This window comes from Ornithorhynchus anatinus, chromosome 13, assembly GCF_004115215.2.
Source record: "Ornithorhynchus anatinus isolate Pmale09 chromosome 13, mOrnAna1.pri.v4, whole genome shotgun sequence".
Taxonomy (NCBI): Eukaryota; Metazoa; Chordata; class Mammalia; order Monotremata; family Ornithorhynchidae; genus Ornithorhynchus; species Ornithorhynchus anatinus.
Genome location: NC_041740.1, coordinates 7,190,494 through 7,217,627, shown reverse-complemented (window position 1 = coordinate 7,217,627; position 27,134 = coordinate 7,190,494). Strand labels below are relative to the sequence as shown.

The following is a 27,134-nucleotide window of genomic DNA, read 5'->3' as shown; positions in this document are numbered from 1 at the left end:
CCTCCTGATACATTTGAAGATTGGGTGGTTTTGGTTAGGGAAGCAGAGCAATGGAAATGAGTCTTGATGTGGCTGTGTAGAATGAGTGAGGCTTTCTCTGAGTCTGGCAACACTTCCCTTCATTAGAGAAGCAGGAGCCCACTGACAGCCCTCTGTGTTAGAATTTAGGGAAAAAGAAGCTGTGTTTGAAAGAGGAGAACAGTTTGGAGAGAGCAGACATGTCTCTTTGCTGCCCCACAAGGTGTAGATGGCACCTCTTTTGAGTAGCCTATTTGGAAAGCTCAACTGTGGAATTCAGGGTGACTTTGGGAATCAGTCATGAGTATCCCCAATGGCACCTTTTGAGCATCTACTTAGTGCTTTGGAGAAAACAGCAGAAGTAAAATCACTGTCCTCCAGAAACGTATAATTGAATGGCATGGATGGATAGATAAAAGAATTGTTTATAAACAGTGACAGCTGAAAGAAGAATAAAGTTATAACAGGAAGTTGCAGATGGGATCATTATTGTAGAACATACAATAATATATAGAAAATGATATATTCATGTTGTAATCTATTTTATTAAGTGTAGTGTATAATGTTATAACATAAATATTGTGCTATCCTAAGTTTTTAGTTCAGTGCTCTGCACAGAGTAAGCACTCAATAAATATGATTGGTTGATAACAGGAAGTAGTTGATATATATCCGGATGAAATAGCTGAATAAATAAAAATATGCATACACAGGTAAAAATGCACTTGTCCATTAAGAAAATGCTGAGGGTGGAATAAAATGTGTCAGAGCAAGGGGTAGTGTTGTGACTGATGGGTTGAGGCAGTGGGTTTAAATTGCGCTTTCAGAATGCAAAGTTATATCAGCTAGATTTTAATGGTTAAGTGCTTACTATGTTCCAGGCACTGTACTAAGCACTGGAGTAGATACGGCTAAATCAGGTTGGACACAGTCCATCTCTCACATGGGTCTCCCTGTCTTAATCTCCAAGCGCTTAGAACAGTGCCCAGCGCTTAGAACAGTGCTGGGCACATAGTAAGCGCTTAACAAATACCATTATTATTTAACAGATGAAGCAACTGAGGCACAGAGAAGTTAAGTGACTTGCCCAAGGTCACACAGCAGGCAAGTGGCAGAGCTGGGATTAGAACCCAGGTCTGTCTGACTCCCAGGCCTGTGCTCTTTCCACTAAACCATACTGCTTCTACTGTCTTCGTGTGTGTTCCAAATTACATGTGCTTTGGCTTCAGCACTGTTCGTGGAGATTGAGGATTGGGGATTTAGTCCAGAATTCAGGTGTGTTTCTTCTTTGATCAAATATACCAGAGCAGAACTCTCTTAAAAATTGCAGTTCAATTTTCTGGAGGTAAAATGTTTAGATTTATATATAGCACTCGCTAATCGTTAGCACCATATATGACACCACCAAGTCCCCTTCCTGAGAGTGGGACTCTTAGAAATCAGATGTGAAAAGATCATTTCACTGGGTGAGACAGCAGAATTTGTAAATGACTGAGCAAACTGCTTATCCTGGACAGTCATTATCAGGTCCCAACAGAGATATTCCCCCTACTCGTCAATGAATAATGAAAAATCAAGGGTGACTAGTAATATTGGTGGTAATGGTATTTATTATTTGCTTACTGTGTGCAGTACTACGTGCTGGGAAAGAATACACAGGTGGGAATTAAATACTTCCCTGTCGTAAATTATTTTGTATAATTAGGGAACACGACAGCAGAAGGCTAAGGATTGAGAGATGACCTCAAACTAAATCAAACAGTAAGTCATAGCACAACCAGGTAAAGAGCATCTGAGAAGTAGTTATGTAAGTTGGGTGAGAGGAAGCGTGGCTTAATGGGTAGAGCATGGGCCTGGGAGTCAGAAGGATCTCAGTTCTAATCCCGGCTCCACCACGTGTTTGCTGGGTGACTTTGGGCAAGTCACTTGAGGGCCTCAACTACCTCCTCGGTAAAATGGGGATTAAAAGTGTGAGCCCCATGTGGGACAGGGGACTGTGTCCAACCTGATTAACTTGTTCCTACCCCAGCACTTAGAACAGTGCTTGGCACCTATAAATGCTTAGCAAGTACCATAATAATAATAATTACTCTTATCATTATTGTTAATAATAATAAAAACAATAGAAGAAGACAACAAGAGAAGCAGAGTGGCTCAGTGGAAAGAGCACGGGCTTTGGAGTCAGAGGTCATGAATTCAAATCCCAGCTCTGCCACTTGTCAGCTGTGTGACTGTGGGCAAGTCACTTAACTTCTCTGCACCTCAGTTACCTCATCTGTAAAATGGGGATTAAGACTGTGAGCCCCACGTGGGACAACCTGATTCCCCTGTGTCTACCCCAGCGCTTAAAACAGTGCTCTGCACATAGTAAGCGCTTAAGAAATAACATTATTATTATTATTATTATTATTAAAAACAATTTTAACTGAGCCTTGAGTGCAGCAGCAATATTATTTGATAGTCACCTTTCTTTGAACCAAGCCCAGCATTTAGGTCATGGGAACTTACAAAATAATATAAGGAGGAATCCCTGCCCTCGAGAAGCTTTCAATCCAACGGATGAGCCAAAACCAACACACAAACCTACATGCAGTCAAAAAAGCCAAAGGCCAGGGCCTAAAAGCAGAGGACAAATTATAGAAATATACAAAGATTTAGAACGATATGCTTAAGTGCTGGGTTCTGAGGGGTTAGCGGGTCCAGATAAGGGAGGGTTACTCTGGGAAAGTCAGTGTAGGAGGTGAATTGAAAGTGGGGGAAGAAGGAAGTAGTGAAGTGGAGCGGGAGACCCTGACAGTAGAGAGATCAGTGAGAGAGTCTACGCAGGGGACATTGAATGGGTCTGCCTGACTGTGGCCGAGACGCTCAGTCGGTCGTATTTATTGAGCTCTTACTGTGTGCAGAGCACTGTACTGAGTGCTTGGGAGAGTACAATATAGCAGTCACATTTCCTGCCCATAGCAAGCTTACAGCCTAGAGGAGAAACTGAGCTAGCAAGAAACAGAAGAATAGACAGTAATGTAAGGGTAGAGGGTAAGGGGTAGAGAGATTGCAGCCCAGGCTCAAGAGTTTTCATTTAATGGAAGTGACGACCTGAAGCCCCAGTTGGCTTTTGAGAAGGGGAGCGACCGATCAGATAAAACCTCTGCAAGTGTTCCTATCCTCCTTCATTGCTATTGATTTCAGTCCAGCTGATTTGTTCCGCAGAGTTGATTGGCTGGGCTTTTCATAGACTAATCACACAAGGGCTTCTCACCCACTCTGGGAGGAAATATCCCCCAAAATGATTTTTGCACCAAAAATAAATAAATAAAAGAGTAAGTCTGTATTTGATAAGGATTTCAACTGGTAATATTCTTATATCCTTAGCTCCTGCCAAGTGGCTGACTGTCCTTTAATATGCGCTGACCTTTGCTTCAGGAAAGAAATGATGCTACTTAGAAAGTACAGCAGGCTTCCTTCAGGTTACTGAGGCCTAGGCCTGCTGACAACCTATACCTTTCAGCTCTCAGCTTCTCTCTCCTCAGGCTCTCTAATAGAGCAAAGCCATTAAGTTGTCCCCATTGTAATTTAGATCACAGAAGAGACTTCCACAGACTCTTTCAGGTTAAAATAACTGGTATAAAGAGAGTAGGCAAAATTATTCCACTGTAGCTACGTGCTTAATTATATGGAATACTGCATAAATTGTCAAGTGCAAAGAATTATTCTGATAAATTAAAATACTAATTAAATAGGCTATTGCAGAATTTTGAGAACATTATAGGGTTCCGCTTCTTCAGATAATTTGCATATCCTTCATCTAGTGAATTTAATTTTAAAGGACTTCTTTTTTGTGTGTGGAAACCCTTTTTGTCTCCCATGAAGATAAAAAAGGGCTTTATACGTTGTCCCTTGCCTTTATTAAAGCGGCTCCCACTAGAGTCCTTCTTCTTGGGCGTTTGTCAGCCTTGGTTGTAAATGCCCAATTTCAGGGCTTGAAAATTGACCTTAAAAATGGTCTTGGGACTAAAGTTTGGTATTCAGACCTTCTTTCAGCCATTTATCTTTTCTATCAATCAATCAATAGTATTTATTGAGTGTTTTTCCTGTGCAGGACAGTGGACTAAGCACTTGGGAGAGTACAATACAGTAGACCAGAGAGATAAGATCCCTTTCCTCAAGGAATTTACAATCCGGTTGCGGAGACAAACGTTAAAATAAATTGCAGGTAGGGGAAGCAATAGAGAATAGGGAAGCATATGTACCTGTACATAATTGCTGTGCAGCTTGGAATAGATCGATCAGTGGTATTTATTGAGCACGTAAGGGTTGCAGAACACTGTATTAAGCTCTTGGGAGAGTAAGGTATAACAGATCTGGTAGACACGTTCCCTGCCCACAAGGAGCTCAGAGTCTAGAAGGGGATATAGACATGAAAAATAAATAAAATTACAGATCTGTCCAGGAGTTTTGTGGTGCTGAGGTTGGGGTGAATATCAAGTGTTTAAAGGGTACATATCCAAGTGTGTAGACAATGCAGAAGGGAGAGGGAGTAGGGGGAAAGAAGGCTTAATCAGAGAGGGTCTCTTGGAGAAGATATGACTTTAATAAAGGTTTGAAGGTAGAAAGAGTAGTAGTCTGGTATATATATGGTGGGGGAGGGAATTCCAGGCCAGAGGAAGGACGTGGGCAAGGGGCCGGCGGCAAGATTCTGGTGATGCTTCTGCTTCTGAAGCCTTAGAAACTGAATGAGAGGATGGGTTCTGAATGCTGACTGCTGTTTAGGAAACTCGAGGTACTTAGGGGATACAGATGAATTTCAGAGGTGTCTTATGCTTACTATCCTCATCTTTGTCATTGTCTTCCTCAGAAAACATCACAGGATCTAACAGGAGAAAATCACTGTGTTAGATACTAGAAAGAAGCATTGATCGCATCTCGAAATATTTACAGTCTGTGAGGGAGACAAGACAGAAAGACAAATCAGTACCTAATACATATTCCTAGCATTTTATCCACAAAGGCCTTAATGTACACACAGACCTGGGCGCACACACACAATCATAGTGGTGTAGCAAGACTCGCTTTCTCAGGGAAAATTTAATAGCAGAGTTACGGATATTTCCAGTGGGGGAATGGCAGGAGTGAGGTGGAAGGTTATTGGAAGAGTGTCAGTCACCAGAATCCCAAAAAGTAGTGATGGGTAGGTTTGGCAACATCTCTCTGGGGCCCTTAGGTGGGTAAGAGAAGCAGAATATTTCCCAAAGATGAATAGGGTCTGTAGGGAAAGATCACTTTCATTCAATCTTATTTATTGGGCATTTATTTTGCACTGTACTAAGCACTTGGAATGTACAATTTGGCTACAGATAGAGACTGTCCCTGCGCAACAATGGGCTCACAGTCTAAGCAGGCTCACTTCTTTCGTGTGAGTTAGGCTTCCTAAAAACTGCGCTTGCTGGGCAGGGTTTGAGTCTACCTACACTGTTGTATCGCATTCTCCCAAGCGTTACCACTACTGATTGATTGCTGATCAATCATTCAAGCAAATCCAGTTTTCTAGTAGTTGGAAGCTATTTGTGCCTGCCAGCTGCCCCTCAGCCTTCAGGAAGAGAGGCAGGAATGAATTGTAATTCCTTTGATATGTGCCATTCTAGAAGTGGATAAGGTCCCTGAAGCCAAATTGCCAAGACCTGGTTGGGTCATGGAAGTTAAACTGCCTGCTCTGAGGGATGATCCTGAGGTTGGGGTGAGAGGAAGGGGTCTGTTTATGTGTGTTTATGTGGTGATTTAAGTGGAGGTTTCCCACACACAGTGTGTTCCACATTCTCAGCCTTTTTCTAGATCCAAATACTCCATCGAACGTTCACTTTTACTTACTCTGATTGCTCTGCTTGTGAATTTTTTTTCTCTGTCTGCTGATTAAATTGTAAGCTTCTTGTGGGCAGGAATTGTGTTCTGTAAGCCCCTCCGCTAGACTGTAAGCTCCTTAAGGGCAGGGATCATTTCTACTAGCTCCATTGTATTGTGCTCTCTCAAGCACTCAGTACAGTGCTCTGTACACAAGAGGTGCTCAATAAATGCCATTGAATGATTGCTGGATCATGGGTCTTAAACGTCCCAAGTGCTTTTAATACAGTATATTACATTAAGTGCTCAGTAAATAAAATTACTGCCACTAAAGATGGGGTTCCTTTAAATTTTGAGTTATGAGACCATCAGGCCATTTGTGAGAGTTCATTGGCTATTCTCCATAGAAGTGGCATTGCCACAAAGGAAATATTTGTTTTCATTTATGTATACTCCCTTAAAAAAATAGATTGCTTTAGAAACCACCTGTTTGGGGTTTATTTTTTTTTTAATGGCCTTGTTTTTCAGGCTATATGTAAGCATATTGCTGTTAAATATCCAGATTGAATATCTCAAAGTCCTGTGTGAGGCTACACTGTAAACTTGATTGTTTCATTTCTCAAATGTCTGGTTTGGCCTTTTATGAAGAAGAGATCGTCACCTAAACAGAAAGATAATGTTCAGTTTTTCAAAGGGAAACTTTTCGCAAAACAATGGAAAGGCCTTAAAGGTGGAGATGGCAGGCTGTAGCAGGATCTCATTTTGTATTATACATTAAAAATATAATTTCATTAGCCAGGTTTATTGTATGTGGGGAGCAGTAAGAGGTGAAAGCAATTGCTATTTTCTTGCTTTCCCATTCCCATATATTAATCGCAAATCCAGGGCATGCTTCATTCTGGGGGTTCCATGCAATCCTGTTTTTTCTGGGTTTTCATATCCTTAGTGACAGGGGATTTGTCCATTGCAAACGCTCATTGGCCCATATTTTCTCAGCATCGTAAGTGAAGGTCAATTGCTTGGTGACACGCTTCGTTTGGGTTCAAATGGGGGCAGGTGGGTTTTCAGCATTAGTGTGCGGATTACTGAATTTTCATTTACATCTACTAATTGTTTCCCTAACCCATTTGTCCCAGAACTATTATTGAGTGAAATTCATTCCATGAAAGTCTTACTCCCACTAAATCAATAGGCTACTTGGAAGCTTCTTTTATTGGCGTTCAACTGTTCGAATACATTTTTTGTAGAAGGGGAGCAAAGAGTGTGTATCATAGCAAATGAATAAATACATTCCGTTTTCCCCTCTCATCGGGCTTATCATGAAAGACTAATCCCCCGGTCAATAGTTATATTGCTGCCCATGAAAGAAGTGCCATTGATAAATGAGAAATCGGCAGTGATTTTATTGAGTTGTTCCAACAAGAGAAAATAACCAAAGGTTATTTGTATCCTGAGCGCTGCAGATCCATAGAAGTATCTTTCCTTAACTCTGTATTTCTTAATTTTCTCAACAGTGGACAACAAAGACAAGCTGGAAAAACTCTCTGGACTGAAAATCCTGCAGACTGGAATCGGGGCGGTGAGTGACAAAGCGGGAAAGGGGAGATGTCATTCAGGACACTTTGCCAGTTGAGACTGTGCGCAGTGCCTTTTCAGAAGATTTGGGCATCAGAGCTTGCTATTCCCAGGTTAATACTCCTGTGGGATATGCATGCAAAAACCCGTTTTTGTTTCCCCCAGAGGAAATGGAGAAGGCTGTTGGGAAATGCACTTATTCTGGTTATCCAATGAAAAGTACATTTCTGGAGAAGAGTACAATGATCAGAGAGTTGTCTTTTGCTCCCAGGAATCAGTAGTTGTCTCCCAGAAGGGTTTGCCCTTAGGGTGGACAAAGTGATTGATAGCGATTCAAAGTGCCAAGACTAGGGTACCAACTCAACACTGTGGATTATTAGGGTGACCTTTTGTCCTGTTTTCAGCTGGCCTGTCCAGTACAACTATGGCATCAGGCACTTGGATGTCTGATATTTTCATTCTGATGGTGTGGTCTCCCTCTGCCACCAAAGTGTGCAATTCAGGGGCAGCATTCCAAGGACCGTGGCTCTGGAGTAAGAGCAGGTGTAGAGTGGGGTGGGAGTGGGGGGTTGAGTGGCTTCTCCAGAGAAATACTCTCAGTCCATTCTAGGTAGACTCGGGCCGACTTCCACAAAATGTTCTATAAGATATCCTTTCTGTCTGTTTGTGTGCCTGGAGTATAACCCATGTAATGTTGTGTGTCTGCTGGTCTAGGATCCCCAAGTACCACCACAGGTCGTGTGGTTCGCTTGTGCTCGCCTCACCAAATACAAACTTGGCACAGTTTTGCCCGGATCTTGGCTCCGCCTGGATGGCTATCCAAATTTGAGATCCAGTTAGTAGATATGTAAAGTGAGTCCAGCTGGAGAACAGCTGGTGCAGCTTGAATGCATTTGGAATATCACTGGAAGTATTTGTTAATGCCAAATGTCCAGGCTCTGTTGCGTTGGTGTCAGAAAGACACACTTGAAATAGCATACCCTCGTTAATTACAGGAGAGATACCATCGCCTTAGAACCTTGCCTAAAGTCTGTCCGATTTCTAAGGGTGGTGACTTCCCTGATTTTTATTCTTCCAACGCTAAACCAAAACAGTGGACCCAGTGGATCTCTAACCAAAACAAACATCTGCTAAGGTGGACTTGGGTTTGTAGATTTCTCTGGCCACACTATTAAATGCTACTCATCAGCATGGTATATATTCTCGGTGTAGGTTTCCTCCTAAGCATCTGATGTTTCCCTCATATTACCACTTCTAATCTCATGTAGTTTGTTTTAGACCTGATAGTTGCCAGTTGTACCTGCAGTCCTCCAAGTACAGAATGGGTTTAATTGACTGTTATTAACATCTAAATATGCAAAACAGTATTTGCTTAAGAACAGTCCTGGAGAGTAAGGGCACTGTATATTGAAAGCACCCATTCTGAAGCTTTATGGGTAGGGGGCAGAAGGGTTGGAAAACACATGATATAAACATTTTAAACAACCCTGGAAGAAGCTTGATGTATTATTGTTCTTGGTGTTTCTCCAATGCCTTTCTGACCCTGACTGGGTTAATGAAAGATTTCACAGCTGAAAACATCCTGCATTTTTTGCAAAGTGCTGCATCTTCAGCAGCCAAATATGGAGAAAGGAATAAGTCAAGAGCCTTGGGGGCTGAGAGGGAAAGGACCTACAACAATTAATGGAAAGAGAAAGAAAGAGAGGGATAAAGAAACACATACTTGCATTCAACTGTCCCTCTTTGGATTAAGTGAATTTACAAAATCCCTATAACTTCTTCCATGCTCCTCCACCCTGCCCCCAACCAACCCTATCAATTGTGATTTTAGATATTTTCCAGAACAATCACTCCTTCAGGAGGGATGGGGCACTGAAACTCTGCCAGTTCTCCAGCAATAGGAGTCAAATTCAAATGACTGCAGGTTAAATGTATTCATAGTAATCCAATCAGTCAGACTACCTCAGTTATCCCATGCACCTGCTTATTTAGACCACACTGAAGCAGAACTGAAATAAAAATGGAAAAATCTTTTGCCAAAGCTGGAGTTCCTTGGATGGTAGCTTGGAGGAGCATTGAAGATGAGTTAGAGTTAGAAATTGTTCTACTGAAAAGCTTGAACAGACAGAGGTGGGAATAAACTCCCATTACTGCCTAACCAATCTTTGACCCACTCTGTTTCAGCTCATTCTTATAATGATTGAGCCTAACCATTTATATATATATATATATATAAATTTATATCTATATAGATCTGTAGATATATATGGATATAAGTATTTTGTCTGTCACTTCTCCCCAGTTGGATTGTAACCTCCTAGTTAATCCTTTATTAGGTGATCCATGAGGACTTGCAGAAAGGAACATGATCACTAGTAGAGAGTATAAAGTGGTCATTCTTGTATAGGTCCCCTGAGTTGGACTTAAGGTGTTCTCTTCTAGTCACAGTCCTATCCACAATGTCTTGTGCACTGGAACATATCCAACTCTGCTGGACTTCAGAACTTCCTTCTCAACCACTACCCATGAGTCTGTAAGCTGTTCTCATCCAGATAGTAATTTTCCCCTTGTCAAAATATGGCTTTTCCTCCCTTATCTTTGAAATTCAGTTCCTGAATGTTCACTTGGAGATCAAAAGGGAGATCCAAATCCATGAACTCTATTGGTTTCTGTCCAGCTTTTTTGATAATCAAGTTGCCATTCAAAAAATATTTGGGCTCCATTTGACGGTGAAGAAAATAGGATTGGTGGAGTGGGAATTTCAGAATATTGGACAGTACTGTCTTTCTGATTCATAATTTGCATCATTTCTACATTATAAATTATCCACCTGATTTTTATGATTGTCATTGAAGGAATCGTGTCATTTTTTGTGAATACCTCAACTAATTTCCAACTGGGGAATTTAAAACAGATTCTGATTACTGGAAATCTAGCAGCATTTTTAGAACATTTGCCTGTTACCTTGAGTTCCATGCTTCTGACAGATATTGGAATTAAAACTTTTTTTCAATCAAACAGAACTCTCACCAATCAAAATTTAAAGGAAATGAAAGGCTAACAGCCCCTGTACACAAATCAAATAGATTAGTGATATTTTGACAAGTTTCTTACGTCATAGCTTCCGATATTTTGAAAGGTTGCATAATTATATCCAAATTACAGTAAACCATTTTACTTCAAAAAGAAACCTGGAAGTCAATATAGACTACAGTTCCATAAAAGACCTCGAGAAGCAAAAGTTCAGAGAAATACTGTTGTGAATCAGTATACTAGCTGTGTAGTCATCTTTTACAAACTACCCTTTCAGACACTTGGTTGGGATGGAGCTGTGTCTTTGAGAATGAACGATTCTTAACAGCCCTGTTCTCTGGAGGTGAGCAGCTTGAAGCTATTCCTCTAACCAGGATGTGTAATGTAGTAGCTACAGTATTCATTTTAGTCTTTGTCTTTATAGGTTGTTTTTCCTCTTTCACCTCTCCTTATGCATTCTTCTCCAACCCTCCCAGTCAATCAATGTTTTTTATTGCACGCTTACTATGTGCAGAGCACTGTATTAAGCACTTATTTTTATCCTTCAATTGTGAGACCCTTGAGGGCCAGGGACGAGACCAGTTCTCATCCATGCACATTTTTGTATAGTGCTTTGCACAAGGTAAATTCTTATGATTTACACTTAATAAGTTACACTGCTGCCAGTGCAGGAACAGAGAGATGACTCGGTACAGAAAACATGAGAGGTGCTGCCTCAAGCCCCAGATGGTGAGAAGCTGCTTGGGCAGGTGGGAGAATCCATTCCTTGGACACTTTTTTAACTTCCTCACCCTCTCTTCACCCATAGCAGCCCTATACACCCTCCTCTGTGGCTCCCCCAAGACTTCCTTCCTCCCTTTTGGCTCAGGCCCAGATAGCATAGGCAACTTTCGCGTCTCCCTACACAGGGCAATCTGGTTCTCCCCTTGGGGCCCATCATAGCTGGGCTGGGGATGTGACAACTGTGGCTTATGCCATGGGGACTCAGTCCCGGATTGGGAGGGCAATGTTGTCCAGCCTCTTGCTGCTAGGGCCCTCAGGCTGTAATAGCTTATGTCAGCCCTGATCTTCATCTTCTCCTTCTTGCTGGACCATGTGCCCTGTGCTCCCCTCTGGAAGTCCAGCCCAACCCTTTTTATTTGCCCCCTGACCTTTGAAGAAGCAGCATGGCTCAGTGGAAAGAGCACGGGCTTTGGAGTCAGGGCTCATGAGTTCGAATCCCACTCTGCCACTTGTCGGCCGTGTGACTGTGGGCAAGTCACTTAACTTCTCTGTGCCTCAGTTCCCTCATCTGTAAAATGGGGATTAAGACTGTGAGCCCCACGTGGGACAACCTGATTCCCCTATGTCTACCCCAGCGCTTAGAACAGTGCTCGGCACATAGTAAGCGCTTAACAAATACCAACATTATTATTAGAGAGCAGGATCGCCATTTCATTTCTCCCTGTAGCCCCACAGGGCTCCATTCTAAACTCAGCTGCCCGGATCTTTTTTTTTTCTTACAAAAGCATTCAGTCCATGTTTCCCCACTCCTCAAGAACCTCCAGTGGATGCCCATCCACCTCTGCAACAACAGGAACTCCTTACCATCAGCTTTAAAGCAGTCACCTTGCCCCCTCCTACCTCACCTTGCTATGGAGGGCAGGAAACCAGGTCTATTTGACTTACTGGGCACAACATCAAGTATCAACATTATTAATCAGTCAATTATATTTATTGAGTGCTTACTCTGTGAAAATTTTTCCCTACTCTAACTGAAATCCCCCTTGCTTCAACTTAAGCCTTTTTCTTCTCCTTTGGTTTTCAGCAGAGAAAAATAGACTCTGCCATGTTTTGAAAAGTGTGAAAGCCCAGCTCAGTGGGGTTATGGGAGGCAAAAGGGTTGTAAACATTCAGATGTCACCACTGTACTCTAGCCAATTATATTTCTGCCCCTCGGGATCTTGTATCCTATGAACTTATCCTTCAGAATAAGAGCAAATCTTATGTGAAATGGAATGGAAAAATTGTGATATTGTGAAAGAACCAATTAGCTGGACAAAAACTGTTGGGCAGGTATTGTGGTTAAGACTTTTTTCCTCTTCCTGAAACCTCATTATTATTGATATTTTATGTATATTCACCTTTTATTCTCATCTGCATCCCACTACAGAATTCTTCTTTCTGCCCACCCCCAACCCCTACACACACAAATGCACTATGCATCTGTCTAAAGAAAAACCCATTTTACTTTTAAATATATTTGATTGGTGGTTGAAAAAGCAAATGTCCATGAAACTGCGTGTAAGATCTTTTAAGCAGCTTTCCTAGTGCCACACCACCCTTGGACCAGGCCCCTCACTAGTGTATCCCTGACTCTCAACTATCTGGTGATGAAAGGTGAAAGGTCAACTGAATATTCCTTACTTTTATCTCACCTCTCCCACAGTAATGCATTTGGACTTCTGAACGACAAGATCTGTGCTTCAGCTTTGAACGCACTTCCGTTGAATGTCGTTTAACAGCTGCCCCACGGTGTTGCTCTCTCTCTGCCTTTACTTTTCCAGCTTTCTGGAAAACAGAAAGAAAAAATTAGCAGTAAATATAATCAAAGCCACTTGACATTCACAGGCAAATATAGGTTTATTATACCACATCTTTTTCTTCTGAGACACTGTATAAAGTACAGGCATCTAATGTCACATTGGTTCATGAACGGCTTTACGATAGTATTCTGTGATTTAAAGGCAGCCAAAGTGCCATGTGATGTGGCAGTTGCTATGGTGACAAATTCAATTTTTATTCAGTATCAGAGTAAATAGTCACGTAAAATGAAATAAGTAATGTCTGCCTCGTGGCTATAGCCGCTCATGCGTCTTTCCACTCCTCATCTTCCGCCCCTTCCCAAACTCCCCCACATTTGGGACCATTTCTTATATAAATGTAGGTAATGTATATGTCAGATGCAGGAACATGTCTTGTCCTTGTTTGGTGTGTATCATTGCATTTCACAATTCATAATAGTGACTAGCAACTTTTGCTTATGTTCTAATCTAATAAAATGGAAAGTGTTCCGGCCCTCAGCTTTCCCCACGAACGGAGCATTGGTCTGGGTACTCAGTAGTATTTTTTTCCTTTTTAAACTGCATTCCCTAGTTCTTTGAAGCTCAGATAATGTGAAATTCAGGGAATGTAAGTCTTTTCATCTCCAACCTCTTCAAGTGGAAATTGTTAGAAGAAGATCTGACCATTTTTGACTGGTATAAGCTGTCCAAGTCTCATTTGGCTGAAGAAGCAAAATTACTGGATAACCAAGTGGGTAATCCACCCCTACTTCCCCCTTTAGGATAAAGTCTAGTGAAATGGGGCTCTTTGGCTCAGGTGCTCCTAGGGGCTTTGTACCCCAGTCAATCGATGGTAATTACTGAGTCCTTACTCAATTTGCTGGGCTCTATCCTAAGCACTTGGACAAGTACAATACAGCAGAATTGGTAGACACATTCTCTGACCACAATGGGCTTTCAGTCTAGAGGGGGAGGCAGACATTACTATAAATACATAATTTATAGTATGAACTCCAAAATCTAAGGCTTATTATTTGCACACTTTAGGCTTTCTAGGGACGTAACACTTTATAGTGTGTTTATTTTTCCAACCTGTGAGAGAGGTCAGAATGCCCTTCCCTTATCGAGAGAGTATGCAATGGGCAAAGAAAAAACGGTGAAGAAAACATTACCCAGGGTTTCACAGCAAGTCAAGGGTCAGAGCTACGTTGAGATGCTGAAGTTCTAGTCCTGGTGAGGGCCATGCAGCCATGTCATCTTGAGTTCATTCACATTTTGCTAATCTTCAGTTTCTGCAAAACCAAAACCCAAACGTTTATTTCACAGGATATAAGGGGTTTTAGAACATCAATCTATCTTCATGGATCAACTTACATAGGCTATTATCATTTTTATATTCCCTGTTATCAACTAACATTACCTGCCATTTGGTCACTTACTCATCTACAAACAATTTTTCCTTTTTCTGTGTTCAGTATATTATTTCGTACCTGTCTCCCCTGCTAGACTATACAATCTCTGAGCTAAGGGATCATGTCTTCTAACGCTTAGTGTTCTCTCCCAAGCACTTAGTACAGCTCTGTACATGGTAGGTGTTCAGTAAATACTATTGATTGATCTTTGTGAACCACAGTTTACCCATCAAAAGAAAAAAAACATCAGAATGGAAAATTTGATTGCTTTGCAAAAGTGCATTAACTTATTCTCAGCAATACCATAAGGAGATTTGGTACCATACCGAGGAGGAGAATCTAACATTGCGTTTTTATCCAGCTTAAATATTTGTACAGTAATTTCCAGGCTGCCACTTGGGAGTAGAAAATCCAGCCCGTTATCTCCAGGTATTGCAAGGGAATTGCAATCCTTAGATTTCTGTTTCTTTTACACTTCAAGACCAAAGGAGATTGTTTGGGGAAGAGTTCCCAAGAGTTGAGGAGAATGAGAGGCAGCGATGCGCGGCTTTCCTCAAACTCGGCATGTTTGAAATAGTTAAAAGTACAGTGCAGCCAGGATCACCCAGCTGTAGTGGAAATAAACGTATGCGTTCATAGCATACGTTTTTGGAAAAGAATGGGCGCTCGGTTGGGGGTAAGAACTCGATTGTGTTTTCTTGCAGGCCTGATCCTGCCTTTCTGGTAGCACAATTACCTTGTGTCAAAGTGTTGTTTTCCTCTGCAAGAGGAAGAAAGACAAGATGGAGTAGTTTTGAAGCTTCAGAGTGTGATCTGTTTTCCTCCAACTAGTACAAGGGAGAGTTCAGGGGAGAAATGCAGAAGCAGCCAACTCCATCAGTGGCAAGGCGATCTTGCACTGGCCAGTTAGTTAATGGGTGAGCTTGGAAAAACTCTCAAAAATAAAATAATATGAATTGTGTTGCAATTTTAGTTCTCTGACAAGAGGGCTGTCTCTCTGTGAGTTATTAACTGATATCAGCCTTTTCATTTCTGTGTGGAGCAGGTAGAGTAATGAATTTATTTTATAAATGTCAGTGATGTTTTATGGTGCCGTTTTCAGTGGCGACATAAAAGGGACTGATTGTTAAACTGTTAATTTACAGATCTTCTCTAAGTGAATGCAAACAAATTCGGGTCCTCAAAGCTCTGCTAATATACAATGTTCAATTTTTAATTTCCAGTCCATCTTAGATTATGGTGATGAAAAACAATATTTAATCCCTCGTTAACACATGAATAAGCGGAAGCTGTCATTTTCAACCAGACAATAACGGGATTATCTCAAGAACTGTCAGTTTATGTGAAAACATTATGTTGCCCAAATTTTCATAAAAATTAGCAGTGGATAATATTCAAGATCAGAGCAATGGAAAGAGGAAAATCTGCATTCATGGTAATAAATATTCATATTTGTCTGCTCAGGAGATGAAAATCTAATCAAGGGGCTATTGATGCTGTGGCTTTTTTTTCTTTCTTTTTTTTTTTTTAAACCAAGACGTTTCATCTAAATTGGGTTTGATATGGAAATTAGTCTCACTCCAAGTCCTCCAGGCCATGAGCTTGCTGGGATAACACGGAGGGTGTCCACTGTATCAAGATGTTGCTGCTGGCGTCTGCTGCTGCTACCAACAGTCATTCCCTTCATTTATTTATTTATTTTAAATCGACAACATCTCAAGGGTTGTGCTCCCAGGGGCTTCGTAGGTTGTTGTGGGTTTTTTTTTTTAATTTTATACCAGTTAACTCCTAGTTACTGCAGGGTTAAAATCTTCTATGTTTTTGCTTTTGTTGACAATTACCATAAATCAGAAGACACTCTGCGTGAAGCTTAATGAAATATGTATGATTTTAAAAAGGGGAAGATAATAACTGCAATATGTTGCTTTGGGTGTGTGTGTGGTGTGTGTTTGTGTGTCCCTGTTTCAAACTGAAGAGAAGCCGCTGCCCTTTTTTGGCTGTGGCTTCATTTGGCTTCCGAATACATTGATTAAAAAGTGAGGCAATTAATAAATATGGGTAAAGATTTCCAGTTTAGGGAAGATGTCTGTGCCCTTTAGTGGGCTGGTTTCAGCATAAATAGAATATAAGGGCCGTGTAGCAGCTTATTTGAATATGAAACACAGCTCCGAATAGACCAAGAGTTTCTAAAGGACGGGGATATGTGGGCCTATGGGGAACAGCATCTTGGATGTATTGGGTGCCCACCACATCATTCCAGACTAAGTTTTTTCACATCACAAGTAAGTCCCCTTCGAAGTGGGTTATGAATTTCAAGATTCAAGGCAATGGCCCCATCTATAACAAGGACACAGTCCTCACTTGCAACATCTCTTGTCTGCCAGTGGGCCTCTTTTGCCACTTCTCACACTAGTAGGCCCATCACTCTCTTTTTGGCCCTCATAAAGGCTACTACTACTACTGAGACTTCAAAGTCCATCGGGGAATCTGTGGGTTCACCTGGCTCTCTGCTGTGGAGATCAAAGCCTGTCATGGATTTTTTCTAACCGTGTGGCAGTCTCCCTCCATAGAATTCAAACCACGCTGGGATTTTTCCCAACCACATGGCTCCTTGCCATTGCAGAGTTAAAAATTCACCTCCAGGGCTCCTGTCAAGTGGGCTGCTGCTGTTGAGACCAAACGAAGAGTTGTGGGAGAGACACCAGATGTGAGAGTGTGAGGGTGCTCCAGGGTGGGCGAGTGTATGTATGTTTGAAAATATTTGGGGTGTGAGTGGGTCATAATGAGGAGTTTGTGAAGGAGAGAAAGCATGCATATGTAACAGTGGAATTTACTGGGTTAAATTACTTTAAAAAAATGTGGTGTTAAGCACTCACTGTGGGCCAGGCACTATACTAAATGCTGGAGTAGATACAAGCTAATCAGATTGGACGAAGTCCATGGCCCACCTGGGGCTCACGGTCGTAATCTCCATTTTTCAGATTAGAAAACTGAGGCCCAGAGAAGTTAAGTGATTTGCCCGAGGTCACGCAGCGGGCAAGTGTCAGAGCTGGGATTAGAACCAGGTCTGAGCTCATTCCACTAAGTCACACTTCTTTTCTTATTCTGACATATAAGATTTTGAGGGGATCCTGTTAAATCCAGGGTTTTGAAAACTGTGGTCTAATAGTGATTATAAATTTCTTCAGCGGGTCATACTGTGTTTTTTGTTTTGCACTTTGTACAGCACCTAGTACAGACTGTGAGTTCCATATGAAGTAGCGACTGTGTCTGATCTGATAAAGTTGTACGTGCCCTAGCACTTAGAACATGACTTGACATATAGTAAGCGCCTAACAAATATCAATAAAGAATCATTTATCTAGAAACCTAAATATTTGGGTAATGATGATTGTTTTTCCCAAATATCCACCACACTGTATATCTGGGAAATATTTTCTTACTAATGCCCATCTGTTTCTTCATAAACATTAGGAGTCATTAGTATTGGAAGAATTTTTAACTCATTTCTCTCATATACCCCCCTTTTCTCTTCATCCCAGGTAACAATAATAATGATAATTGTAACATTTACTTGCTGTTAATTGCCTGGCTCTAAACTAAGCCCTGGGGTAAATACAATGCTGTAAGTACAGTGCTCTGCACACAGTAAGCGCTCAAATATGATTGAATGAATATCAGACACAATCCCTGTCCCATTTGAGGCTCACAATCTAAGAGGTGGGGAGAACAAATCAGTTGCAAATCGGGAAGCTGAGGCACAGAGAAGTTAGGTGACTTGCCCAAGGTTACATGGCAGGCAAGTGGCAACCTGGGATTAGAACTCAAGTCTCTTGACTCTGTCCTGTGCTCTATCCACTAGGAGATACTGCTCCCTTCAGTACAAAGAGAATGGCCAGGAAACCAGGGACAGTCATAATTGCTCATGGAAAATATTTCCCATGATACAATATAAAGTTTGCTTCCAAAGTTCCCTAGGCAATTTGATATATCGAACTCGTCCTAGAATCTCTTACTCGACTCAGTCTTTCCAATACATCACTCTCCTCGTTCTTGTGGTATTTGTTAAGAGCTTACTATATGCCATGCACTGTACTAAACATTGGGGTAGGTACAGGATAAACAGTTTGGATACAGCCCTTGTCTCAAACAATGAACCATATGGCTTGCTTTGATCTTTGACTGCCTATCAGGGTTTTCTGCATTTGAGTGGCAAGACACTTGGGCAGAAAGGCTCCACTGCTTGTCTGCTGTGTGACCTTAGGCCAGTCACTTAACTTCTCTGCGCCTGTTACCTCATCTGTAAAATGGGGATTGAAACTGTGAGCCCCATGGGGGACAGAGACAACCTAATTAGCTTGTACCTACCCCAGCACTTAGTACAGTGCATTGCACATAATAAATCCTTAGCGAATACCATATTTGAAAAAAAGGCTTACAGTCTAAGGGGGCGGGAACACCATTTTACAGATGAAGAAATTGAGACCCAGAGTTATGTGACTTGCCCATGGTCATGCAGCTGATAAGTGTCAGAAGCAAGGATTATCTCCCCATTTCTCTGTACTGCTCCATCTCAATTTTCCCACGCTGGATCTACATCCCCAGCCTCTAATTTTTGTTTTCCTGCAAGGCTCGGTTCATGTCCCTTACACTCATTCTCTTAGGGCACTCATCCACACAACATCAGTTGCCGCTTCAGTGTGGATGACTTCCAAGTCTTCATTTTAGCCCTAACCTCACCTGCTTTCAGTCTCGTGTCTCTTCAAACCCCCTGGACATTGCCAATTAGATGATCCACCAATCTCTCAGTGGTATTTGTTGAGTACTCTCTGTGCACTGTTCAGAGCACTCTACTAACCGCTCAGGAAAATACAATTCCAATGAGTCGTTAGATGTGATTCCTGCCCTCAAGAAGCTTACAGTTGTGTCTTAAACTCCAAATATCAAATCCTGAACGCCTCATCTTTTTTCAGTATTTTCCTCCTCCCAGCTTCCCTAGCACTACTGACAGCACCGTCTTCCTCCCAGTCCCCGAAGCTCACAACCTTGGTATCTTCTCCATTTCTTGACTGCCAAATTCAGTTACTGTCTAAATCCTTCTGTTCCTTTCACTATACAGAGAGAGTCTGTGAAATATTCATCGCCTGCCTAGTTCAAGCCCTCATTATCTCCTGTTGATATAACTGTAACAGCCTCTCTACCATTCTCCCTGCCTCAACCTCTACCCTTTTCAGGCTCTTACATCCATGTCATCTTAAAATACCCTAAGGAGCGATTCACCACCACCCCCTCGAAAACCTCCAATAGCAACCCATTTCTCACCCGAAAGCAAAACTCTTACCCATTGTCATATGCACAAAGTTTTGTATGCTCCCCAAGTGTCTAGGAGAGAAAGCAGCGTGGCTCAGTGGAAAGAGCATGGGCTTGAGAGTCAGAGGTCATGGGTTTGAGTCCTGGCTCTGCCACTTGTCAGCTGTGTGACTGTGGGCAAGTCACTTAACTTCTCTGTGCCTCAGTTCCCTCATCTGTAAAATGGGGTTTAAGACTGTGAGCCTCACACGGGACAACCTGATTACCTTGTATCTATCCCAGCGCTTAGAACGGTGCTCAGTACATAGTAAGCGCTTAACAAATACCAACATTATTTTCTCTGCCATCAATACTCAAACGCTGCAGCTGCTGCTGATGATGATAGTATTGGTAATAGTATTTATTAAGTGATTACTATGTGCAGAGCATTGGACTGAGAGAATTCCTTAAATTGGTCAGTTGCCCCCCAAATCGTCCTTGTGTTAGTTAGTGCTCGTTTGAATTTGCTGTTCCCAGCTGGATTTTCACTGACCTCAGAGTGAATGGAAACAAAAGCTGGGCTATGACATTGTCTGCTTTCTTTGCTCTGGCTCTGTGCCCTCCCACCCCGTGCGGACTTTGCCTTCTTCCTTCGACCACCCTCTCTCCATGATGGTCTAAATTGCTGCCATTGATTGTAGCCACTAGGGGTCAGACTTACACATCTGTTATTAATGGTTAACCCGATCCTAAAATTAGTGTGGCTTGATCCACTGCCAAACGACTTGGATTTGTAGATGCGAGAAACTTTGCAAAGAGCGTGAAAGGTTGGGTAAGCTGACTCATGGATTCGGGATTGCTTGGAAGAGAGTTAATAATAATAATGTTGGTATTTAAGCCCTTACTATGTGCAGAGCACTGTTCTAAGCGCTGGGGTAGACACAGGGGAATCAGGTTGTCGCACGTGGGGCTCACAGTCTTCATCCCCATTTTACAGATGAGGTAATTTAGGCACAGAGAAGTTAAGTGACTTGCCCACAGTCACACAGCTGATGAGTGGCAGAGCTGGGATTTGAACCCATGACCTCTGACTCCAAAGCCCGTGCTCTTTCCACTGAGACATGCTGCTTCTCTGCCGAGATTTCTCCAGCTGAGTGCTGGATTCCATAATTAAAACCCCAATAAGAAATAACACTTCTCTTCAAGGCCAGTGACCAATTGATGGCTCTCTGTTGTCCCAAGCAAGAGGACGGCTCACAGCCGCAAATGAGCCAGTCGGGATTGGCTTTTCCCATCTCCGCTCTGCCCACCGAATTCTGGAGGCTAATGGAAGCAGGACTGGGAACTACCCCGCTACACACCTCACTTCATTTCCAACTCTTCTATCTCTTTCCATTCCGGGTGGTCCTGGCTACTACCAGGAATAGTTCTGCATCCTTCCCCACCCCAACAAGACCAATTATTTTCAAATTGTCTTTCTGGGTGGAGCAGTAGGAAAGACACCTGGAGGAGGCTCATTTGTGGGCAAGGAATGTGTTCTACCAGCTCTGTGATATTGTACTCTTCCAAGCATTTAGTACAGTGCTCAATAAATATAATGAGTGAGGAGCAGGAGGAGGGAGAACCACAGGGCCGTACCAGTGACCAACAAGGTTTGGGAGGGAGAGGGTCACAGAGATAGCCTGGCTTGTCAGCAGAACTCCCCATCACCTCGACCTCTAAACTGATCCATGAGGACCATCTGAGTCCTCGAGAAGTCGACCGGGAGAAGGAGCAACAATCACCGTTCTGTCTTGCAGTCGTGCGGGTTTCATCTCACCTCCGATTGAGTCCGAGCCTTGTGCCAGCCTAACTGCCTTTAGCCCTGGGATGGGGAAATGAAATCTTCCCCAAGATTGCACAGTGAGCAGAAACAATGTGTGAAAACCTGATAGAACAGGGATGTTGAGAGTGTCATGGTGTCAGAGTAATAGAAATGGCCGGTATGGTGAAGCAGATGGGTCCCCGAAGTTCTTGAGAAGTCAGGCCTCTGACAGTACCCATTCCTTCCTCTCCCTGGGTCTGCACAGTCCCAGCAAAGTGGACAGTGGAGGCAGTTTAGACCGGAGCATTTTTAAAGCCTCGTTTAGCTGGGCGATGGTATCCCTCTCTGGAGATTTGGGTTCTGTCTGTTGCAAGAGATCCGAGCTCTGCAGCCAGAGTAGCGTGACCATGTTTGTTGACCGAAGAGCCCCTGGGACAGATTCCGTGAGGCAGTTTGCACCCACCCTGTTCTTTCATATCCCTGCATATCACAGCCCGCATTTGGATGCTATTTGCTCCAAGCGAGTTGCACCCTTCAGATAGAACAGCATCTCTCCCCACCACCCCCAACCACCTCCCGTACAGACATAGGCTCCTTTGACCCTCCTCTGACTACAAATAGGAGTGCCAGAATACTGCAGATGGGGATAGAAGCCTTCTTGTGTTCCCAGAAGGAATCTCCTCAACCCACTTCAGCACTGGGGATTTGCAGGCACAGATCCCCCAACAGTTTTCCCAGGCAGAATGTAAAAGGTCAGTTTGTTATCCGCTTTGGATTAATTAAACAAGATAACCAAGTGGCTCTGCTGACAGGACAGTTAGCCGAGAAAGGAAATTGCTGCCCCTTGAGACAAAAGGAAACTTTTCTTCGTCTTCTTTTTTTTTTTTTTCCCCGCTTACTTGGAGCAGTGGCAGGCTTGGCTGTCAGACGGTTTATGACTCTGGAAAAGGCATCTAAGCCCAGCGTATCTTTGCTTTGCAAGTGGGCAGAAAAGAGATTTCTCAATTTCCTTGTCACTGTCCTGGTTTCTACATGTCACCAAACTATGAGCCAGGCGGGGCATGAAATACGCTTCCCAGGGCAAAGAGAGGGGGTGCTGTAGTGGTAGAAGTCTTCATGGTATTTATTGAGCACCCACGGGGGGCATTGTACAGTACTGAGCAGTAGGAAAAGCATTCATTCAGTAGTATTTATTGAGCACTTACTATGTGCAGAGCACTGTACTAAGTGCTTGGAATGTACAGTTCGGTAACAGATAGAGACAATCCCTGCCCATTGATGGGCTTACACTCTAGAATCTTACACGTTAGTGTTGAGGGGACAGAGAAAAAGGGGGGGAGGGGCATAATTTGAGGTCAAAGACAGAATGTTTCTGTGCCCATGATGAGATCCTGCCAAGTCTCAAGGCCCCAGGACTTTTATCTTTCATTCAGTTGTATTTACTGAGCGCTTACTTTGTGCAGAGCACTGTACTAAGCATTAGGGAGAGTAAAACACAACAGTAAACAGACACATTCCCTGCCCACAACGAATTTACAGTCTGGGGGCGGCGGAGGTAGAGGCAGACATTAATATAAATAAATGTCTGAGAGAGTTCACTCTCACAGGCCAACTGCCTTACCCCTTTGATTTTTATGTCATCTCTTCAGTCTCCTGACACAGAGAGAGAAGCATGCCATCTGTAACCCCAGATGAGAAACCTTTACCTGCTGGTCCTGTAGCTTTAGTCTGAAACCAGAAGACATCCAGTGCTTGGCTTTATTTTAGAACCAAGGGAGTCTGTTTCCAGGTTTACTGAACAAAACAACAGTAACTATATCCACTGTAGTAAGATGAGAAGGAAAAAAATCTCTAAAAAACAAATGAGAAAAATGAATTTATATATGTTATGCTTCTGCCTACAGTTTGGCCTGTCTTTAAGGGTGAAAAGGAGGAGTTTGAGGAACTGTGCAGAGTATGTGTCATTTTCACAACTGTTGAGTAAAATCCCAAACTAGAAATGGCTGACTGTCCTTGAAGAGGTTACATGGTAAGGGAGATCCTAGGATGAGACAGAAAAATTGTTGCCAGGGGTTAAAGGGGAGCCTTTTGTTATGGTAAGCACCTTCTGTATTGAGTGCTTTTTAATTTTTCTGTTTCTCCGTCTATTCTGCCTATTTTTAAGGTAGCAGTTATTTTGAGTAACCTCAGGAAAATGGATCCTTAATGAGACTGTGTGGAGTGTCCTGTCCACCGTCACTCTTGCACATAGTTCAAATGTTAAACCCTAGAAAGTGACAGCATTGTCTTCAAATATGAAGAACAGGGATTCTGAGACATTGTTTGAGCTTAAAATTCTCTATAGATAGCCAGAGAGAGAGAGAGAAGGAAACAAAATAGATAGAGGTGTGTATATATAGCAAGCTTGCTTTTTTTTTTTGTATTCAGAGATGATGCTGTTGATGATCCTATCCATGCAGGTGCGGCTGAAAAATGAAAAAGTCATTCTGCCTTGGGTGCCCACAAAGTTTGTCCTTTGCCACGCTTATGTGTTTGTCCCTCACATCTCCAGACACTGCTTTTGAATCTGCCTTTTGGTCACTGGCATGGAATAAAGGACCTCAAAAGGCCAGTTGCCATAAGGAGTTCCCATAGCCATATCCCATCGCCCAGTGATACTAAAATACACGAAGAGCTGATGAATCCACATGGTAAAAAAGAACCACGTGCTTTGCTCCAAGGGCTTTCTCTCACCATTTTCATCCACAAGACTGTATTTTCTCTGAGCAAAAATGGCTGTCAGCTCATTTTATGCTATTCAAATCAGCCAAAACAGAAACTGTTAGCTCTCGTGTGTCCGCTTAGTTGTCTCCATCAAACATTTTGAAAAGTCACTATGGGCAAGTTGTTCCCAGAAGGTGAGTGTGCATATTTTATCGGATAATGTGTGACAACTGTAATGTTGCCAAGAACCAAAGTCCACTGATTGGCTAATAATCCATTGCCTTGCAAGTTCCAATATGCATAATTACATTCAACTATGCTGGGATTGGGATTCTTTTTTCGTCCGAAAGCTCTTGTCAGACCAAACCTAACACAAGCATTGACTCTTAGGACTTCACACTAAGAATCATTTTTTTCTGTACACAGCGAAGAGTTTAGCAGGTAAAATATTCAGGTACCCAGTGTTAGTTGATTATGGGATCAGGTTCTCCTCGTTTCCCTTCAGGGTCCAGTTTCAAGTGCAGGGTAACTGTCTCTGTACTTTGTCTATGTATACCTGAGTCACACCCAGCATTTCTAGGGTGTGAACAAGTAGGGCGCAGATCTGAATTTAAGCTAAGAAGTGGCAATGTCTTGGGGACTTACTGGTAACCCTTCACTAAACCAATAACGTTCTACACTTCCAATCATACAGTTTTTCTCCAGTTATGAATCATTTAGATGGTGGAATCAGCCCCATATTACTAATGTTGGCCAACAGTAGTCCCAGTGTGAGGGCTGCCATGCTCTCCGGTGCAGATTTTGTGGCTGAACTCAGCAAGATGTTCCTGAAGAATCCCTGTGACCAGTACTAGTCACTGACTCACTAGAGCTGTGTTTGATTCTATGCCCAGGTTGTTGGTGTTTGGGTTCTATGTAGATGCCCACTGGAAAGCGCCATCTCCCTTTAGGAAGAAGGGAGAAAGTGGTGGGAAGGTGGATGGTCTTCAAGCTCCTAACCCGATTTAGAAAGCCAAAGGCTCAGCTCCCCCAGAGTAAGGACCTTCCCTACTGGAGCCTCACTGTCCTGTTCTGCACGGGTGGCGATGGTGTTGGGAATCCACATTTCTGAAGTTGATGTGTCAGCCAAGGGCCCTGACCACAATATGACTCTTATATTCAACAGACTGGTCTTCATCTTTTTTATTATGATTTTTTAGAGGAAACAGAATGAAAGAATAAAGGCATTTTGACCTTTGTTCAATCTAAGCAGTGTTTCAGAACCTGGGGCTTCAGGGAAAGGGACTAGTTTAAATCAAAGCCCCAGTCATCATGACCCCTAGGTCTTTGTGTTGTTAATTTGTAAGACTGCACACACTTAAAGAGCACCTTGGATAATCTTACTATATGTTAGTTCTTCTGCACATCCCTGTGAAAGCAGCAAGTTGTATTATCCTCTTTTCTGGAGGCGGTTGATGAAGATCCACTTCTCTCATCCTACTCCTGAATTCACGAATCCTGGACTGTTCAGATGCCAGTAGGAGTTTATATTTTAGTTAAAGACATATGTATCTATATAAATAAAAAAAGCCACCTGCTCTCTTTGCCCACTGATTAATTGTCGTGTTCTAACACCTAATTATATAAACACATTTAGCAAGTGAGATATTAAAGCAGAAGATTAGATATTAAAAGGGGTCATTAAGGAGCAGAAATTACATTTGCAAAGGCATATTTCCAACCTTAATATTGAAGCATTCAAGTAGCACCCGGTGAGAGATGTAAACTTCCTTGTGAACCATTTAATCTAAGGAATGAATATAGTCATCTATTCCAGCTCAGCAAAAATGTGGACTCCATGAAAATTCAGTGCTACAGATCTCAGTGGTGTAATCTGATGATTAATGAGATGTGGACTCTTGTCTGTAAAACAGTGTTGAAACCTTTAAAGAAAAGTACTAGGATAATCACAGAGCAGTGCTGCTAGAAACAGCAATGTTGACGTTAACTAGAGAAATGTCTGTGTTACCCAATGCCAAGTGATTCGGTACCAAAATCATTATGCTCTTCGGCAGTTTTCAGATAATCATAGAGACGTGAAGTGAACCCTAAACCTGGTGATAGTATACATAGGTGATAGCCACCGAGGGCTTAGGTGGTAAATCCGGAATGATGGCTTCGAAGGGTAATTACCGTACCTGCAGTCCTATCACCTCCAGCTGTGATCTCCTCAGGATCTTGCACTGAACAGGGACTCTGTCTGGATAGTAATTAGACTGGAGCTTTCCCCAGATGATAGTCTGAGGGGCTGCAGATGCCCGTGGTGGTGATGATTCAGTAGATGGCACTCTTCACCCTGACTCACTCCTAAGCCTGGGATTCCCTGAGACTGCACGGCTAAAGATGCTTTCCGGAGGCAAGGTGCAGCAGCCAACTATGCGCAATCCTTTGAAACCTCCAGTTGTGTTCACCAAAGGGACACCGCCATGTACGTCCAGCTCCCGTTCCAGTGGGGCTCAGTCTTCACCTGCGTGGCTCTGGAGAATCGGGTCTTCTCTCCCCAGCCCCATCTTCAAGCCCTGCTAATTCAATTAATCAGCAGTATTTATCGGGTGCTTACTGTGTGTAGAGCACTGTACTAAGCACTTGGGAAAGTAAAATGCAATAGAGTTTCTACCCACAAGGAGCTTATGGTCTACAGGGGCAGACAGACATTAAAATAAATTACAGATAGAGGAAATATTTGCCCATTCTTCTGCAACACACATGCACCTGGAGCTGTATCCCTTAAGCACTTTGATTTTCATCCTATCCCCACACCACTTATTTACATATCCATCTGTAATTTACATTAACATCTGTCTCCCGCTCTGTCTGAAGCTCCTTGTGGGCAGGGATTGTAGCTACCCACCGTATTGTACTCTCCTAAGCTTTTAGTCTAGTGCT

General features: G+C 42.6%; 1 protein-coding gene across 1 annotated transcript in view; it reads left to right on the top strand.

Annotated features, from left to right (window-relative positions):
- PTPRN2 (protein tyrosine phosphatase receptor type N2) overlaps positions 1 to 27,134 on the top strand; it is an 815,057-nt gene that overhangs the window by 532,593 nt on the left and 255,330 nt on the right. The window contains exon 12 of the mRNA XM_029077350.2: positions 7,365 to 7,429. Within this exon, the coding sequence (XP_028933183.1) occupies positions 7,365 to 7,429 (65 nt within the window). The remainder of the gene's footprint in view (positions 1 to 7,364; positions 7,430 to 27,134) is intronic.